At 37.9% G+C, this 19,563-nt stretch overlaps 1 protein-coding gene across 1 annotated transcript in view; it reads left to right on the forward strand.

Annotated features, from left to right (window-relative positions):
• Nucleotides 1-745: 745 nt before the first annotated feature.
• The window catches only part of LRRC72 (leucine rich repeat containing 72), a 44,322-nt gene continuing 25,504 nt past the window's right edge, over nucleotides 746-19,563 (forward strand). Inside the window, exons 1-3 of the mRNA XM_037508429.2 lie at nucleotides 746-814; nucleotides 6,245-6,318; nucleotides 13,564-13,633. Of these exons, the coding sequence (XP_037364326.1) occupies nucleotides 797-814; nucleotides 6,245-6,318; nucleotides 13,564-13,633 (162 nt within the window). The 5' untranslated portion in view covers nucleotides 746-796. The remainder of the gene's footprint in view (nucleotides 815-6,244; nucleotides 6,319-13,563; nucleotides 13,634-19,563) is intronic.

Here is a 19,563-nt window from a genome sequence, read left to right on the forward strand (position 1 = left end):
CAACAGAGTTCCATTTTCATTCACCTGGAATCTTGGGGGGCTACCACCCCATCTCCAAACCAGGACTGGGTAAGACAATGGGTCACTGGTCCTTAGTACAAAACTGTAAGAGGGCTCAAAAAAAATCAGCAATAAAAATAAGTATGAATGCAATATTTTAAGAAAATGAAAATTAATACAGAAATATCCGTGATGAACAAAATATCAACATCGTAGATAAAGACAAGGTCAGCACTGATTTTTTTCTTTTTGCCTCAAAAGCCACTAGAACTCCAGTCCCTTCATCACACACAACCCCTCCCCCCACCTGACACGTGGCCAGTGGTCACCAGACACATCTAATTTTCCGAAACCTAAATTTTACCGTATTCATATCCCAATTATTGAAATTATTATTACTGGTGACTGACGTCGGGGCCCACTGACCTCAATTGTTCTCCCACACAGTTGACCATTGGCTCGCCCCCAACCCACTCCCACCCCCATCCGCCCCTCCCCCCGCATCCACAGCACGCATCACCCCACGCAGGGAAAACACAATCTGTCTGAGGTGTGACGCAGTGGGTGCTGCAGAACCATATGTGTAAACGTCACAGAAGTCAGGGGTTAGCTTAAAACCTTCCCTACTTTGGATTGGCTTTTAGTCGATGAGAATGGCGTAACTGTTGGTTAACAGAACAATGAGCGGTGGGCGAGGCTGTGCTGACTATAAGGGCTGCCCACCTCCGGGGTGTCCTGATGACCCGGCACCAGAACCATCTGCCCCAGCGCCTTGCGACTTTTGCTGGAAGCTAACATGGAAAACAGCCGCAGGGTAAAAGGCGCGCCCTCTCCCAGACCCTTGGGTTCAGGCCCCAATGCCCCAGCTCTCCCCACACTGCCCCAAGGTCCTGAGTAGAGCGGGTGGAGCAATGGTAGACCCCCCCCAGAGCTTTCACTGGACTGCAGTTCCCATAACTTACTGGCTAGGGTTTGGAGCGCCCGATCCACACTAATAGACTTATATTTACCTTTCCCCACTTTTCATCTGAAACTAAAAATAACTATAAGCAGTTTAGAGATTAGCTAATAAGGCCGCAAATATAAAGTTTCAACTCTCCAATAGATGATATGTACCCCTGAAATGTTGTTCCCCTGAAGAGCGAATTGACAGGTTGAGAAGGAAAGGTTTTTTTGATAAACAATACAAGCAGAGTTGAGGGCAGTTCAGACAGAGGCTAAGAGAATGCTTGAGGGGGGCGGAGTGACATGTCAGAATTGTGTGATCTAGGAGCTAGCAAGGTTTGTTAGAGGTTTCAGATTTGTCTGAAAACGCTCAGGCTACCACCATGACACAGGGCTGAGAGTTCTGCAATAAGGTGAAAGCTACTCATACTAAATCTTAACAAGTGGTGTGTGTTAGAAGCAGATGTAGGAATTTGCCATTACAGTGAGTAAATAGTCAAAAAGGCTCTTTTCATCTATAATTTTTTTTTTAAATATTGCTGTTAACTTTATATTTTTTCCTATTATAATGGTGTTTTTTTTTAAATTTTATTTATTTATACAAGCACTGGGTACAGTCAGAAGCACGGGAAGGTGAGAGAATTCACCAGAGCCAGAATGGGGAACAGAACAGGAAGACCGATTAAATACACTGCTGAGGGGAGCAGTGGGCGGCAGGAGAGGTCTGCGCACCATGTGGGCCCCTCGCTGGCGGCCAGGGATCAAACCGGCGCTGCAGAGGCTGCGGGCAGCTTCGCAGCCCAGTGCTCAACCGCTGTGCCACCAGGGGCGGCCCTTCATCTATAAATTTTAATGCAGATCTTATTCTTCTGGGATTTAATAATCCCACAATTTTCAAACTGGTGTTTGTTTGTTTTTCTTTTCCTGTTTTTGATTCTAAGGCACAGATCAGGGAGAAAGCCTATGTTATCTTCCCTGTGCTAGAATTGTCCATACCCCAGCACTGGGCTGGATTGCTTTTATTTTCCTGTTGGTCAGTTCATCTGAAATCTGACTTTCCTCCCTTATCAGGTTACTGAAATTGCTCTCCAAATTCCCTACCTTTTATGAGTAATGTCCTCTACAATCCTACATAATATTCCAGATTCAAATTCTTCCTTCTTGAAATTTACCCTCCCACTGTTCTTTGGTTTCTCCTGCCAACTTTATAATCTTTTCTTTTTTGTTTACTTCCCCAGCTTGGTTCCTTCCTCCCTTCCTAAATGATCCCACAATGATCTTCCCCACTCCCTTTTCTACACTGACCTGCTTCATCACCTTTACGTTACCCTTGATATGGCTTGTGCGATCCATCTCCCACTTGCTACCTTCTTATGGACCCTGTGACCACTATGTGCCTCTAGCACCTCCATTTCAGCACTTCTTAGCTGAATTAATCTTCCCTCCTAGTCACATCTTTCTCATAATTATCACATTATTATCATCACTTGTGACGGCCTGGCCCTTGTTCTCCGCCTCCAGTGATTTGCCAGTTCCCATGGATTCTTTGAGCACACCCATGTCCTGTCTGTTCACTGCTCATTCCCACTTGCTGCTATCCTGGGAGAGGCTCATCCAGAGGATGGGAGAGGCTTGCCTTGGAGAGGCTTGCCTTGGATTTCCAGAGGCAGCCTTGCTCCCGCTCTGCAGCTCTTTCTGCACCCCAGCCAATACACATGTTGCTACTAGAGTCATCTTTATAAGGCCTAGCTTTATCACATCTTTTTTTCCAGTTTAAAAAATCTTATATTTCCCTGATAGAATTGAGTTCAGTGCTGAATTATCCAGTAGTTGTTTATTCTTTTAGAGTATCAACAAAGTAAATGCATTGAAAGAAAAAGAAAAATCTTTTAAAAATTACTTGATATTGGATATTGTTTAAAAGGATTGATAATTGTTATGGGAAAGAAATCAGGACTTTGTTACAGACATAATAATTTCACTAGGTGGTTAACACATATACTATATACATATGCATATCTATCATTTAAAATTAAATTAATTCTAAATTACAGATGACAAAAAATAATAATGTGTTTTTAACTTAGAGTTCTCAGGGTCTATAAAAGCTTTTAGTGCTAGTAAGTGCAAACTCTTTCTTCATTTATTTCTTACAGTTCCTGTCTCAGTACACTCCTCAACTTTCTTCCCCACTTCACTTTAGTGTACTTACCCTTCTCTGACTAAACTGCTCATTTATCAATATTCAGTTTCTAATTTGCCTTCACCCTTTCAGGCTCAGCCCACTTTCAGTCCTGCCCTGCAAACTTCTGAGTTACCAGGCTGACAGTTACTTCTTCCTCTGAATTTCTGAGAGCATATTTTCGTTTTCTCACGGCCCTTAACACTTGCAACCTTCTGTTATAGGATTGAATAGCCCTTCCTTCTCCTACAAAAAGGTATACTCATAAATGGCTAGCACCTTGCCTAATTCATTGCTATGTTTACGAGCTAGTTATAGCCAGTCCTGAAGTAAGGAGGCACTCAGTATTTTATGGTTTAATAAATGACTGAACAATCTAGTTAGACCTACTATTTTAAAAATGTTCATGTTTAAAGAATGCTTGTTTGTGTGTAGCTGCTGTGGAAAATGGTATTGGTGATTCCTCAAAAAATTAATTGTACAATGACCAGATGATCCAGCAATTCCACTTCTGAAAACATACTCAAATTAAAGAGGGACTTCAGCAGGTATTTGTACAGCCATGTTCATATCAGCATTATTTACAAAAACAAAAAGGTGAAAACAACCCAGTGTCTATTGACAGATAAAAGGAAAAAAGTGGTATATACATAAAATAGAATATTATTCATTATAAATATACTATTACCCATTTTAAACTGAAGACATTATGCCAGTCACATAAGGACAAATACTGTGTGGATTCCATGTACATGCAGTAGAGAGAGTAGTCAAAATCATAACACAAAAAGTAGAAGGCCAGGGATCGGGGAGAGAGGAAAGTAAAGAGTTTAGTGGATACAGGGCTTAAATTGGGGAGGATGAAAAAATCCTGGAAATAGATGGTGGTGATGGTTGCACAACCATGTGAATGTGCTTAATGCCACAGAACTGTACAGTTAAAGTAGTAAATTCTGTGCTATGTATATCTTGCCACAATAAAAGAAGTTCAGGGTAAAAATGCTTGTGTTTCTTTAGATGAAAGGAGTTTGCTGCTAGTGAAGTTGTGTGTTGATTGGGAACTGGAACTGGTCCACTGAGGATTCACTGAAACTCAAAACTTCTTGGCACGTTTTCGCATTCTTTGGCACTTTGACATTAATACTTGTTACCAGATTTATACAAAATTTTTGGTTGGAAAGAAACATATCGTGATAAAATGTTGTGCAAATAAATAATCATATAGTGATTTGCATATTTTACTGATAGTTCCAATTTCCCCTTTCCTGTCTTCATTTTAAAATTTTGATTTAAATCTTTAAATATTTATCCTATGGCTAAAATGTTCAAAATGCCTATTAATTTCTGATTATTAAATTCATATGTGCCTATTGTAAAATATTCAAACATCATTAAAAAGTGTATTGCTCAGGAAGTGAAAGTTTCCCAGGAGCACAAGTGATTACTTTTGTTAACAATTTGGAGTGTGTGAGAATCTTGTATGAATATAAATGTTATTGGTAACAAAAATATTGTTACACTTACATGTATTATACCACTAATGGCATTTTTTAATTAAAAATTCCTTTGGACCTCTATTTGTCTAGATCTCCATCTCTGTATATTTTTAAGCTACTACACAATGTACCATTGTGAAGTCTCATCTTAATTTAACACATATTCCAGTTAGTGGGGAGTATTTCACAACTACAGACAATCTTGAGACTTGCTGAGATGAGCAATAGTATTCACATTTGTTTGCGTGTGTGTGTTCCAGTTTATTTTTGAGTGCTACACGTAGAATGGTGGGATCAAGTTATAAACACATTTGCAACTTCAATAGATGACTGCAAATTTTAAGTCTACTTTGACTGATCATTAACATCCTGGCCAATCTGGTAAAGTTGTAATTGACTGTATAGAAGCTGATATGGTTTAAAAATATCCAGATGCCTAAAACTGCAATGGGTTTTTCCAAGTCCCAGATTCACCTTGCTTATCAGGGTCACAAAATATTATGATGGAAATGCCCACAGCTGAGCCAATGAAGTCTCCAAGTGCCAAGATTCAGTTTGTGTAACAGGGTAAAAAAGAAAGTTTGGGACTATAAATTAGCAACTGCTCTGTATCCCTAGGATAGCTACCTTCCTTACTTGTTTAGATATTTACTCACCCTACTCTGTCTAGCTCTTCTTAAAGTTCTAATAAATAACAAAATCTTTGTCAAAATTTCATACATCACTAACCAAGCTGAAATTTGGTGAGTGTTTTGAGTCTGATAATTACAATGTATGTCAGCTTTCCGAAGTGCAATGATTATACTCTCCACTTTTGTTGTGTCTTGTTAGTTTTATTCCTTCATGGAACATTATACATGGGCTTTAATTTTTCCATATCATCTTAAGCCATGTGGCCTATGAATGTTATTTTGTAATTTTGAAAAGAACCTTACGAAGAATAAATAGCTATTGCTGGTTTTGTATTTTCTAAAAAAGCCCATAGGAATAAAAATTGCTTCTTTTCCACCAAAAATTCCCACGGTGAAAGTCTGTTAGTAACTTATGAAAAACAAAGACACTTTTCCTTTGCAAAGCAAGGGAGGTATGTTTTTTGACTTATTCGCTCATTCACTCATTTGACATTTATTGAGAACTTTCAGGGTGTCAAGTATATTGGGGTGGATACAAAAAAGAATCTCCTATGATAATGTATAGTTTATCTCCTAATCTTTCCACCTCCAACTGTGATATTAGGTGTTTTCTGTAAATATGGAAAACCTACCAAATACGAATTTTTCTTGTTTGAAGGACATTTACCAATAATTACTAAAGACCCAATTATCCTGCCTCATAGAAAATCGAAGACTTGTTTTTGGTGTAATGTACACGTACACATTTTTTTCTCTTTGATTAAAAATTATTTACACATCTGTGCCCAGGATTAAGGATAATGAAATTCAACCACAAAAATGATTAAATAATATATAATTGTAGTGTTGGAATTTATCAGTTTAGAGTGGTTGCCTCCATATTCACCTTTCTTTTGATCTTCTTGTAGACGTTATTGTTATTGACTGTAAATGTCTCAGTATTTTTGCTCAGTGGAATGTGGCTTGACAGATTAATTATATGTTATCAGGCAGTTGAAGATCAACTAAAGATATGTGGCCACAAAAGGGATGCTGATGTATTTGAGCTCTTCCTTTCTCAAAAGTAAGTATATTTTATGTAAGAAATGGAAGAGCATCATGTTATAATATTTCATAGGTTCAGTCTTTTCCATTGTTTCCCTCCTCCGGACTGTATAGAAAAGGAGCACATTCTAATTACTTTACCACTCACTGGGGCACACAGTCTCTCTTGGGGAGGCAAGATATCAAAATGAATAAAAGCAAAGGGCATGGAGTTAGCTCTCTGTCTTCCATCTGGGTAATCCTGGGCCTTCTACAAGAACCTCCCTGTTAAGGTTGTCAGGTTTAGCAAATTAAAAAATAGAATGTCCAGTTACATGTGAATTGCTGAGAAACAAATGATTACAACATTTTTAGGTATAAGCATATCCCACACAACACTGGAACATTTGCTATTTCTCGGTGACTAGGTATTTTATCTGGTGATCATATTTCCTATATATAATAATGCTACCTGCATTACGGGATTGTTGTGGAGATTAGGTAAGTTAGTAAAAGATAGGAGAGGTATACACAGTAAGTATTGAATGAGGATTAGTACAGTTAATATTACTGTTATTAGAAAAATAACCTCACTATGCTCCTATACTATAGTAATAACCCTATTACACTATAACCCCTATGTAACAAGACCTGTACTTATTTTACTGACAAGTAGGAAAATCCTTTCCTTATGTAGCAGCCTCTTTGATTCCACTCTAACTCACCAAGGTGGTAGATAGCAAAGCAGGGCCTTCTTCTACAGAGCAATCATGGTGCCTAAGATAGAATCTAGGCACTATGAAGGTGGAAGAGGAAGAGGCAGTTATGGGTTGGTTTGAACTCTGATACCATAGTTTTCATGGTGTAGCCACAGTTTACACTTTAATAACAATGAACCTATTCTTTCCCTACCTGTTCTTGATTTTTTTTTAAAGATTTATTTACTTATGCATATAAGAATTGGGGTACAGGCTAGAGGTGTGGGGGGTGAGAGAATTCACCAGAGACAGAGTGGGGAACAGAACAGGCAGACTGACTGAAATACACTGCTGAGGGGAGCAGCAGGCAAGTCAGGAGAGGTCTGCCATGCCATGTGGGTATATCTGTGGCTGGCCAGGGATTGAACTCGTGCTGCAAAGGCTACAGATAACTTCATAGGTAGTGTCTTAATCTCTGTGCCACCAGGGAGGCCCTGTTCTTGATTTTTAATCTCTGTGAATTCTATGTATTGTTTTAATAGATTGAGATATATTTCTGTTCCTATGTAATCTTTGGAGGCCAGCTGAAAAGGAAATCTTTTCTTTTTAAGCAATTATTTTGTTACACATAATTTTTTTTATCAAAGTAGAGAAAAATATTTATCTGTATTGGCCATGAATCTCCTGGTAGTAAGGAAATAAGTACCTGACCAATTTAACGTTTTTTAAAATATATAATTTTAGAATAGGAATGTTCTAACACACTTAGTTATGCTTTGCACCTTTCCATAGATTAGTTTTACAATAATAACAAATTTCAAGTGGTCAAAATATTGCATCTCTAAGCTTTTCTTTTGATTTTAACAACTGTGTACTATAAATCACAAGGATAAGTAGATTATAGTAAGAAAACCTTTAAATCACTAGAAATAAATTACAAATATTGACCTTCTGCCAGTTGGTAATTAGTGGTCATCTCAAGTAAAGGACAGCACAATTTATATCTTAAAAATACTGTATTACCTATTATTCAGCAATCAAAAAAGGAAAACTCATGCAATTTGCAGCAACATAGATGGAGCTGGAAGGGATCATGCTCAGCGAAGTAAACCAGAAAGAAAAAGAAAAATACTGGATGGTCTCACTCATAGTAGGAATTTAGAAAACCTAAATAAGGGACCAGGAAAAAGACTAATTATAATAAAGTAAAAATCAAAATCAACAAGCAACTATAAACCAGAGACACACTACAGGGGGGGAGAAGGGAGTAAGGATCAAAACAAGGGTGGTGGGAATTGTATGGGGACTATAACCAAGATGAAAATGCATACATTGTGCAAAAATGAAAAATGATGTAAAAATATATAAAATAATTAAGATCCACTAAAAAAATTAAATGTTTTTAGGTAAAAAAAAATAAAATAAAAAGTAAAAAAAATACTGTCTTACCAATTACAACATATGGGAACAAAAAAATGTTTCACTGTCCAGACAGCAATTAACCAGGTCAACTGGTATATTTGCCTAAGTCTCTACTGCCCTTGCAAAATGGAAAGCATGTTATTCATATGACCTTGAATAATCAGAGAACTTATGCTATACAACAGGATTCACATATTGTCAACAGAATCATTGCCATCATTAGTAGAATTTCCTCTCCTCCACCATTGGCCTCAACTGACAGCCTATTGGTTAAGGACAAGTTTATGTGCAGAATATGACATGAAAGAATTAAAGTAACCTTAAAAGTGAATCACTTTAATTTGGTACTTTGTCCTCCCTGTTCTCCATGGGAGCTGAGGGCTATTCCTGAGTGGACAGGCCTATCCCTGCGCCAGGTCATACCCTGAAGGCCTGGCGCACACCATGGTGGGTGGTAACAGCCACTGCTGTGTAGAGGATGAGCTGTGGTGGGTACTTTGTCCCGATAATAGCGATGCTTTCACACAGAGTCAACAAACCCCCACCGGGGTCTGGAGCGGCGGTGGGAGAGGGGGCGGTGTACGCTTAACCAGTGCGCGCTGCCCTGCTTCCTGCGTGTAAGTGAAGGCGCACAGGACCGAGGAACAAGCTGAGAAAGAGCGCGGAGGCCTTCGGCCACCTCGCCCGTGTGGCAGCACCAAAAACCTGCGCGGTCAACAAGGCCTAAAAATGCTCATGCTGTGGAAACTCTTTCTACCATAGACTTTACACCCGAGGGCCTCGCCTGTGGCACAGCGGGTTGAGTGCCGCGTTGTGAAGCTGTCCGCAGCCTTTGTAGCGCGGGTTCGATTCCCGGCCAGGAAGATTCCCCCATGGCGCGGCAGACCTCTCCAGCCTCGCCCGCTGCTCCCCTCAGCAGTGTATTTCAGTCTGTCTGCCTGTTTCTGTCCCCCACTCTGTCTCTGGTGAATCCTCTCACCCTCCCGTGCCTCTGACTGTACCCCAGTTCTTGTATAAATAAATCTTAAAAAAAAAAATTTTACACCCGAGGGAAAGTCCCTGAGAGTGGGCAGCACAGGAAGGCCTGCAGCCAGAATGTATCCCCTATACCACAGTAGGGAGGGAGTCTGGGGGTTCCTTCTTGGCTCACTTGCCAGTTCCTTCCTCTGAGGACTCTCACGGAGCAGAGGCCCACAGTCCTGGCCGGGGTCCTGGGACAGCTCCTCCCAGGCCCAGCACCCACCACAGCCGCGGGGGGAGCAGTCCTGGCCGGCGTCCTCTGAGGGGCTTCAGCTCTGCCCCAGCACGAGGGGCAGAAACGCCGGCTCCCATCCTTCTTTGCGTCTAGAGGACAGGAGTCCACGCGAGTGACAGGACCTTTAAGGTTTATCGTACGTAAAATGCTACTTCCAGCTCTCACGTCATGCGACGCCAGAAAACTCACCGAGACCAGGCCCACGTTGGAAGCGGAACCGCGGTGGCTGCAGCCTTTTGCCAGTCTTGGACCTCGCTCTGCTTGCAGGCCCAAGAGCTCAGGAGGCAACCCTGGGGCGGAGCTACAGTTGCCGCGCCTGCCCGCAGGGCCTCTGCCTGGTTGGGCGTCCACGAGATCTGCGGGCCAAAAGCCCAGGGCATGTTAATGGGGTGGTGGAGCCTTGCGTGGTGCCTCGGTGTTCTATGCTAGCAGAGAATCCTCACAGGGGAGAAACCTGATGACTTTTGAACCCCTGTACAAAAATGTGGTCCGTGGACACAGTATATTCACAGAAAGTCGGGGCGGGCATAGAAATGCCAAAGTGACCTCTCGTTTTCTAAGGAACGGTGCGTCCCAAACATCTGACATGATGGGTGGTTTTCAAATCAGGTCCACTGTCCCCTTAACCGAAAATAGTTTGTACTGCTCCCTCCTTACTCAGAAATGAGTTTACATATACAATGTACAAAATCAACATATGGCCAGTTTCATAAAGCATCATTAGGACAAAAGAAATTCGTGATAGAGTAAAAGAAAAGTAGATTATTTACATTCTCCGATAGCTGAAAATTCAGCATGGATAGTAGTAGCACAACAAAATTAATGGCAGTAATTTGACACAGTTGATATTTTACAGATTAATGTCTTAAGATAATACTTCTGGGAACTCTTTGGGGAAAATCCTTTAAGTGGAGTTTAAGTTTCTCTGCTACCCTATAATGATTGTTTCATTTTTCATAGAAACAGAAAGTTAACATAATATTGGACATACTTTTGCACATCTTGTGCCCCAATAACTATTTATTTAATGGTATTAGCTTTGATGATATTTACCTGAGTGAATAGAATTGGGATTATTAAACGGTGATTTTTCCAAATGCTTTCATTCATTTCACACTTAATGGCTGTCATTCTGTAAAAATCTGCCCCTCCCTTTTCTTTCTGTCGTTCATTTTCTTCTTTTCCCTGAATAGGAATTTTTTTTTAATCCCTTATCACTCTTTTCTTTTTTTCAATTCTCAAATTATCCCAAACAAACATGCACCATTCGTCTTTGAGCACGTCTCAGGCACAGAACGTTCCAGATCCATCCAAAACAGCTCCCAGTAGGAATTTACACACATAATGCATTCTCTCTTAGCAGATATATAGCCCATTTCTGGGAGGGAGCAATTGGACCTTAGCAAGGCTTAACAATTTTTTGCTCAACATTTCTTTTCAATGACAAAATTTGTACTTTTACAATGAAGAGACCTGGCTTTGATCAAAAGACTGATTTTGGCTTCACCAAGAGTAAGATAAAGTGACATCATTTGCCTTCTGATGTGATTCAGTAGTTACCTCCTTTGTAACTGAAAACTTCCTTTGATTTTAGTGATGAGGGAGCAATCAGAACAATCAAGAACGTGAGACATTCTATCAGACAATTGTCCTGGTCTCTTCAAAAAGTCAGTGTTAAGGGGGAGGGGGTAGAAGGGAGGAAGGTGAATATTCTAAATTTAAGAAGACTAAATCTTATCCTAACTGCAAATGCATCTCATGAACATTGATGGTGTTCTGAATTTAAACAACTATAAAAGAAGTGTAGGGGCAACCAATGCAATTTAAATGTGAATGATATATTAGATGGTATCATTGAATTAATTTTAATTTTCTAAGGTATGGTAATGATGTTGTAGTTATGCAGGAGAATGTCATGATTTGGGGATAATAGCATGCTGAAGAGTTTAGGATTTAGAGACCTGCAATATGTCTGCAATTGCTTTCAAACCATTCACCAAGAAAGTTATCAGTCAATAAATAAATACATAGAATGAGCAAAAGTGTGGCAAATATTAAAAATGATAAACGTTATACAAGTATTTGTTGTACTATTAATTAATTTTAGGTTTCAAATTTTTCAATATAAGTTGGTAAGAAAGATTCCTTTTTTAAAAAACTGCTTGCCTGCTTTTAAAAGTATGTTTATTTTCATTAAAAATTTGTAAATTTTAGTGCCTCAGTGTTCCATAGTTAGGATAATTATAAGAAGATATTACCTTACATGAGTTCATACATGTAATATTCATCAGCATTAGTGTTTTTAAAATACTTAGAAAAGTTCCTGGCATTTTGTGTGTATAAGTGCCTGACAAATAGACACCTGGGACCCATAATTTCTACCCTGAGAAAGAAATCTGAAAACTCCAGCCACAGCAAACGGTCAGTTATTCTCAGAGGTTTTGTCCTCTTTCCACACCATGTCTGCCCATTTGCTGTGTGACCTGCATCAGCAACAAAGCCTAAACTGATCCAGGGCAACAAGGGGCACTAAAACTGGCCAAGAACCCTGCCCAAATAGTTTATCAGTCACTTTCAGAGTTCTTCATCCACGTGCACAATTGCAAGACTCCTCAGGTTCAGAGAACAACAATAATGGAAATTACTTAACAAACAAAGGAAAACAAAGAGTCACTGAAGCCATAAATGGCTGTTTACCTCACTCGAAGCACTGCCCAGTGTTTTAAAGTTCTGAACATGAAGGCTCCCAAGATGGAGACTTCCTGCCAGTGAGGACACAGAGCTTCTCTGCCAAACAAAAGGCCACACACCCCCAAGATTAAGTTTCCCCACCACTGAGGGCCTGGATTCACAAAGATAGCAGAAGGCACAATGGGACATGCTCACTGGAGTTGCCAAGATGCCCCAGCACAGCACCAGACAAGCTACACTCAAAACAGCAGCTCCAGCAGCCAAACGACCTGACAAACGGCCCACACTCATGAGTCAGAGAGGCGCCTGGCTCTGGGTCTTTGCCTTTTCCTTCCAGGCTATAGCAGCAGGGAACAGTTTCAGTTGCTCAGCTACCTGAAAAACCTCTGAACATTTCTTCTCTGAGATTGGCTGCTGGAAGGCTCTTCACATATCTCAGAGGCCCATAACAGCCTTCTGAAAAATTAGCATGGTGGGGGCAGAAATGGCTGACCCCAGAATCGCTGATCATCCCAAACCGCTAAGATCCCCAATGCTCAATGCTGGGGGCTGCTTCTGCAGTCCCTTATGTTTCTTATTAGAGTGTCTGTCCCACTGTACTTTATTCATTTTTGCTTGGGGCTATTTATCTTCACCAGGAACCCCCTCAGGGGGTGCTACCTGTAACAGTCTTTGGCTTCAGCCCCCTGTTAACAAACCCATTTCCACAAACCCACATCCTTCAAGAAGGATGTAATAAGCGACAAAGGGACAATAAAACACTTTACTCAGTCTCTGTGTTTTGGTAAGACAATTTCCATGTCTTAAATCCAGACTGGAAAAGATGGAGGACAACACCAAAGGAAGAATCCTATAGACACTGTTGAATCAGAAACCAGTGGTGTTTTCATATTTACTTGAAAGTCCAGTGTCTTCTGTACTTTTTTTTTCCTGCAGACTCTTAACAGTAAAATCTTATTAAATGAGGTCCCAAGAAATTCAGACAAAACGTATAAATTTCTACCAATATGATAAAATACTTTCCTTTAAGTATTTGCTTTAAGTGGATAAACCAGGCTACAATGATGGAAATTTAGAAATTGGTATGTAAGTGTGCCAACAATTTTGAAAGGATGAAGATAGAGATTTTTCCAGTTACTCCAAAGTCATACTAACTATATGACCAGCCTAACCATGGGTGAATTCACTGTTGCTAATATCTTTTTTTTTTTCTTTTTAGGGAACTGACAGAGGTCATTGATCTTTCTAGGTTTAAAAAATTAAAGTACTTATGGCTACATCATAACAAGGTAGTATTATATTTTATTTTTAAATATTGTTTTATTTTTGAATGACTATAATTAAATTGCTATCTTATATTCATATTTTAACAGTGCCAATCTTTAAAATTATTAACAGTTTATATCCTTTTTAAAGTTTTGTAGGAAATATTTTAATTTAGCAATATTCAAGCACCTTATCAATCAATTCATTATATGTAGTCTCAAATAGAATTGTTATATGCTCAAAGCCCCTAATTTATATAAAGGTTTATTCCTTTACTTAAAATATTTGTCATTGTACTATTTTAATGGCATATTAAAAATTCTACTACACATTCTTGACCAATTTATGAGCTCGTTATCTAAACAAGTTTGTGATAATTAAACTGACTAAAAGGAAATAAAGGCATTTTAATAAAACTGATTCATTAAAAAAAAAAAAAAAGACTAGGTTTTAGGAGGCAGTAGTACCAGTACCTTCCCAATACCTCCTCCATTGCTGGGAACTGAGTGTGGCTCCCAGCTCTCTGAATAGGACCAAACTAAAATTCAGACCCAAACAATCATTGGAATTAGCTCCGCAGTTAAGTTATTCCCAGCTTTCAAGGTTTTGCCTTTCCAGCTGTCTGTATTTGTTCATTATAAACTGTAATCTAATCTTGACATTTTGAATTTCAACTTTCTATTTTCCATACAAGCTGTTTAAAAATATAATTTGAACTTGTAGCAGTAGTCTGCTTGTCAAGTAGTGGTCCATACTCACAGGGTTGAATCTTTAAATACCTATGTTTATGAAAATAATTCAATATTCCATTGCATTGTCAGTCTTTTTTTAAAACAAGCTGAGTGGAAAATGGAAAATGAAAGTGCTTCTAGTGTTAAATGTAAGCATAAGTCTCATAAGCTTAAAATAATTTCTGAGAGAACAAACACTAATACCTCTGAGGACCAGACAGCTAACAACTGGAATGGAAAGTGCATGCACCACTTGAGGGCATACAAGTTCAAAACTCTTTTAAACACTCTGCCAAAAATTATCCTGGGTCACAGTGGACGCCCTCTCATTAGAAAAGGATGGAAATCATCAAGCATGGCAAAAGTGACTAATCTTTGTTTTTCATGTGTGCTCTGTGTGGTTTTCAGTTTTGAAGGAAAAACATGTACAAATGTTGGCAATATGTCTAAAGGGAGAGGTAAAATTAAGGATTTTGTAATTTTTGTTGTGTTTTGTTTTCTGGTTAGTGAACCCCTCCAGTCAGTCATTGAATATTTGCATAGTTGATTTACAGATATATTATCCATGTAGGAAGAGATTTCGTGTTATCAGCGATTTCAATTTCTATTGTTCTTGAAGGTGGTTGGTGGGAAAGGAATACACCAGGGACTGGATTATTTATGTTCAACAATATCACCAACATTTAACTTTGTCCTTTATAGATGTATTTAGCATATATAAGACTTAAAGGATATTATAACCAAAATAAGTTTTACTGGTCATGGGATAAGTGAATAAACTATGTGCATTTTGCTGATAATAAACAATTGGCTGGTACTAAGTTACTTGAGTATTTTTACTTTATGAAGAATTAAAATATTACTCAGGATCTGGAATGCTAATGGGCATATTGATTATGATAGTATCAATAAAATTATGAAACTTTGATTGGCTTTCTTCAAAATCTAGTTTACATTAGGTATCCCACTAAGAAGCTACCTTACCAATATAGAAACTATATAGAGATTTGTAGTGAAAAATATCACAATGACATGGACGTAGAAATATTTAGAATTATAACATTTTTGCTAGCCTTGATCTGAATTTGTGACAAACATTGTTTTTATATTACTGAATATCTTAGATTATCCTTTATTTAGGAAAAGCTAAGGCACAAATAGTGAAAGAAAATGAATGTATTTTTTTGGTTATCCATTTATTCCATTATATTTGTTGATGCATAAGTAGTAGACATTTTTGTTGTCCTATCAATCTCCATTCTCTCTTTTGACCTAGGCAGCAAAATCTGGGTTTGGGTTTATGTATATAATTCTCCTTTTTCACTTAGGTAGTCCCATCTCCAGCCAGGAGGTGGATGCTGATCTAAGTCAATCAAAATAATCTCATCCTTCTAGTTACTGGTTATTCAAAATGGGCATATAACCCAATTGTGGTGATAGAGACATAAAAGGACATCTGCTAGGAGACTTCTTTTGGAGAGGTCTCCTTATTCCTAAAAGAGAGTTCTAGAAGAGAGCTGCCTTGATTCCTATGGGATGTCTATTCTCCTGGCTGTGAAACTGAGACCCATAGTACCAACCTGTGGATGTATCCAACAGTTAGAGAAAGGTAGAGTTCAGACAATGATTGAGATGCTAAGACTGAGTCTCTTATAACTACTGTGTTTCTTGGTAGTGAGACAAACATTCTATTTATGTGCCAATTTGAATTGAGTTTAGAAGTTGCTTGGAGCCAAAAGCTTTTTATCTGATATGGCATATTCTGTACTTACATTAGTCTCCTGGCAGATTATAATAATAAATATGAAGCTCTGGTAATAAAATTAGGAAGGGCAGAGGAGTGGCTGTGCTCATGGTGAGGATGCTGCATTTGCTAATTGTGTGGAATGTAATGAAAGAGAGAGTGATAGACTTTGGAGGCAATGAATATAGTTTGGTGTGTCTGGATTTGAGCATGCTAGAAGGGTATATACTTCTCCCAATTATTATCCGGTGGATGATAAAACTGGAACTTCTGGTCTTACCTTGCACTAGCAAATCAAATAGGTATAAAGACCTGTTTCTAAGGACCTCCAATACTCCCATTTTCAGTGTTTTCTGCGAGCATGTCTTCTCCTCATAAAACATAGGTATTCACTAGTTCTGTGTCTCCTCCTTTTTCATGGTCTTCTTTTTCTACTCTCTCCTGATATAATTAGTGGAAAATAGCTGTTCTTAGTTGCATATTAACTGAGGCCTTTAAAGTCTTTCTTCTTTGCCTCACTATGCAGTGAACCTAGCTGAGAGAATTTCAGGTTCACACCTCATCCTTTTCAATCTTTCATGAAGAGGAGAATCTGGGCCTCCCTGGTGGTGCAAGGGGTTAAGACACAACCTAAGAAGCTATCTGCAGCGATTGCAGCACAAGTTCGATCCCCAGCCAGGGAGGTGACCCACATGGCACAGCAGACCTCTTCTGTCTCACCTACTGCTCCCCTCAGCAGTGTATTTTAGTACATCTGCCTGTTCTGTTCCCCTCTTTCTCTGGTGAATCCTCTCACCCCCACACCTCTGGCCTATACCCCAGTTCTTGTATGCATAAATAAATATTAAAAAAAAAAAAAAGAAAAAAGAGTTGAGTCTGCTCAGATTGGCAATTTAACTGACTTGCCTTTTATAGTACAATTTCAAATGGTGCATACATTTGATCTCTGAGTTTGGGTGCATTGCCTCAAAAACCCTTAAAGATGTTTAATGGTGAACTCACAATATTTGTATCTTTCTATTTCTGGAAATACTAGCAGTATTTTGATATATTTCATTTGTCTCAGGTTAGAATAAGCATTTGAAGAAAAACCTGTATAATTCCTCACCAAACAACTTTTCAGAAATGGAGTCTGAGTTTTCTCTCATGAGAATTGACATATTTTACAAATTAAATTTAAATAAAAATACCTCTCCTGACATTGTCACTTTTTATAAACGTCATCTGAAGAATTTGAATAATTATTTTAAATTATTTTTTCCAGAATTACTGACCAGTGAATGGTTAGTTTAAAATAAACAAAATTTCTTTAAGAAAGATCCTAGGTTTGTTCTTCTAAGTCATTAAGGTATGTTATTGTTTCTTACCTTCTGGACACATGCGGATTTGTTTAACAGCACAAATTTATATACTTTAAGAAGGAATATTGATGTATAAAATTAGCAAATTTTTTATTTGAAAATTTGATTTGAAAATTTAAATAATTATTTTAATGTGCTGTTTCTTATACTGTAAAGAATTCTTTCAATGGCAGTACTTTTGTCCAGGTAACTGTACAATATTCTTTGTATCATGGAATTTTAATTGGCTCCTTCAATCAGGTTTGGATATGTAGCTGTACATACATATATGTACATATATATGTATTTGTTTATTTATACATACCATACCTTGCTCAAAAAATGACTGAGAGCATTACATCTCCCCTTGTTAGAACATAAGAGTTAATAAAGAATAAAATAAACTAGCATGTATCCCGTATAACTTGGACTGTTACATGTTTCTGTTACCTGAGGGCAACATTAATTATATACTTTATATCAACTTTGTTGAAAGAATTATATTTTGTCAAATATTTAAAACATCCTCAAAAAAATAAATCGGCGTGAATAACCTAAATAAGGCTTCACTGTATGGTTGTGAAATTCATAGATATGTATACCATATGTCTACTTATAACTTAAAATGATTTATACAAGAAAAGTAACCTATTTTTGAAAAAGAGCATATACAAAAATTTCAGTAACCTGGAATAAAGGAGAAAAACATGAGACTGAATGCTTGTTGGGATAAAGCAGTTATTTCTGAAAATTTTTAAAGTGTAGGTTTTATTTTCAAGTTCTTGTGTGTACTTTAAGATACAAATCTTTTCACTTGATGAACAGAAACACCATTCAATGAATTTAGGAATTCTGGCATTATATTAGATTTTTTTTTCTTTTTCTCATATATAAATCAATGCATATTATTAAAATTCTCCCCAACTAATAGAGGCCCAGTTGCCAAAAAGTATACTGGGAACATTCTTGCGGTACAGAATTGCTTCTTAAGTTAATAGTGCTCACTTCATCCCCTCCTCTTTACCCTCACTTCCAGTGATTGAGTCGTTTTTAGAGTGTTGTGATGCACATGTATCAGGTTGTTACCTGGTTTAAAATTTGACTTTCTTATTTCTGTTAATTTTATTACCATTTGACCATATGCTTTATAGCTTCCAAAACTGTATTGCTGTTGTCTCACTTCCTGTTCTCTCTGTTCCTGTTCTTTCCTTATAGATACACATCTTTTAAACTACTCTTTTATTATCAGTTTGATGAATTTTTGGACATAACAAAATTAGATGTGTGTGTGTACTCTAAGCCTTTATACAGAAGAAATTTTCCTTACCTACACAATGCCATGTGTATAGTTTTGAAGTTCCCTCCCAAGCCTACAGATTATGGTCTTGCTTTGCATTAATAGAAATGTTTGTAAGTCATCCTTTGTACTCGTAAGTCATCCTACATATTGGGTTTAGTGAACATAGTCCCTAAATCTGGTTTTACAAGCGGGTATCTTTTTTTTAACTTTTATTTTATTTTATGTATTTTATATCATTTTTCATTTTTGCACAATGTATGCATTTTCATCTTGGTTATATTCCCCATACAATTCCCACCACCCTTGTTTTGATCCTTACTCCCTTCTCTCCCCTGTAGTTGTCTCTGGTTTATAGTTGCTTGTTGATTTTGATTTTCACTTTATTATAATCAGTTTTTTTCCTGGTCCCTTATTTAGGTTTTCTAAATTCCTGATATGAGTGAGATCATCCAGTATTTTTCTTTTTCTTTCTGGCTTACTTCACTGAGCATGATCTCTTCCAGCTCCATCCATGTAGCTGCAAATTGCTTTTTTGATTGCTAAGTAATATTCCATTGTGTATATGTACCACATCTTCTTGATCTAGTCATCTATTTTTGGGCATTTGGGTTGATTCCATAGCTTACCTATTGTAAATAGTACAAGCTGGTATCTTAAGGAGCTATTATAGAGCATATTTTGAGGGACAATTATAAGTTTTCTCAGATAAAATTTTTGTTCAAACTGACCAGAAATTCAATAATTAGACAGTCATGGATCATAATATTCTCATTTAAAAGAAATACCCTTGGGGTGATAATATCTTAAGCTTTATCAACAATTTAGATTACCTCTATGG

This window comes from Talpa occidentalis, unplaced genomic scaffold, assembly GCF_014898055.3.
Source record: "Talpa occidentalis isolate TD23 unplaced genomic scaffold, MPIMG_talOcc4v2.1, whole genome shotgun sequence".
NCBI lineage: Eukaryota > Metazoa > Chordata > Mammalia > Eulipotyphla > Talpidae > Talpa > Talpa occidentalis.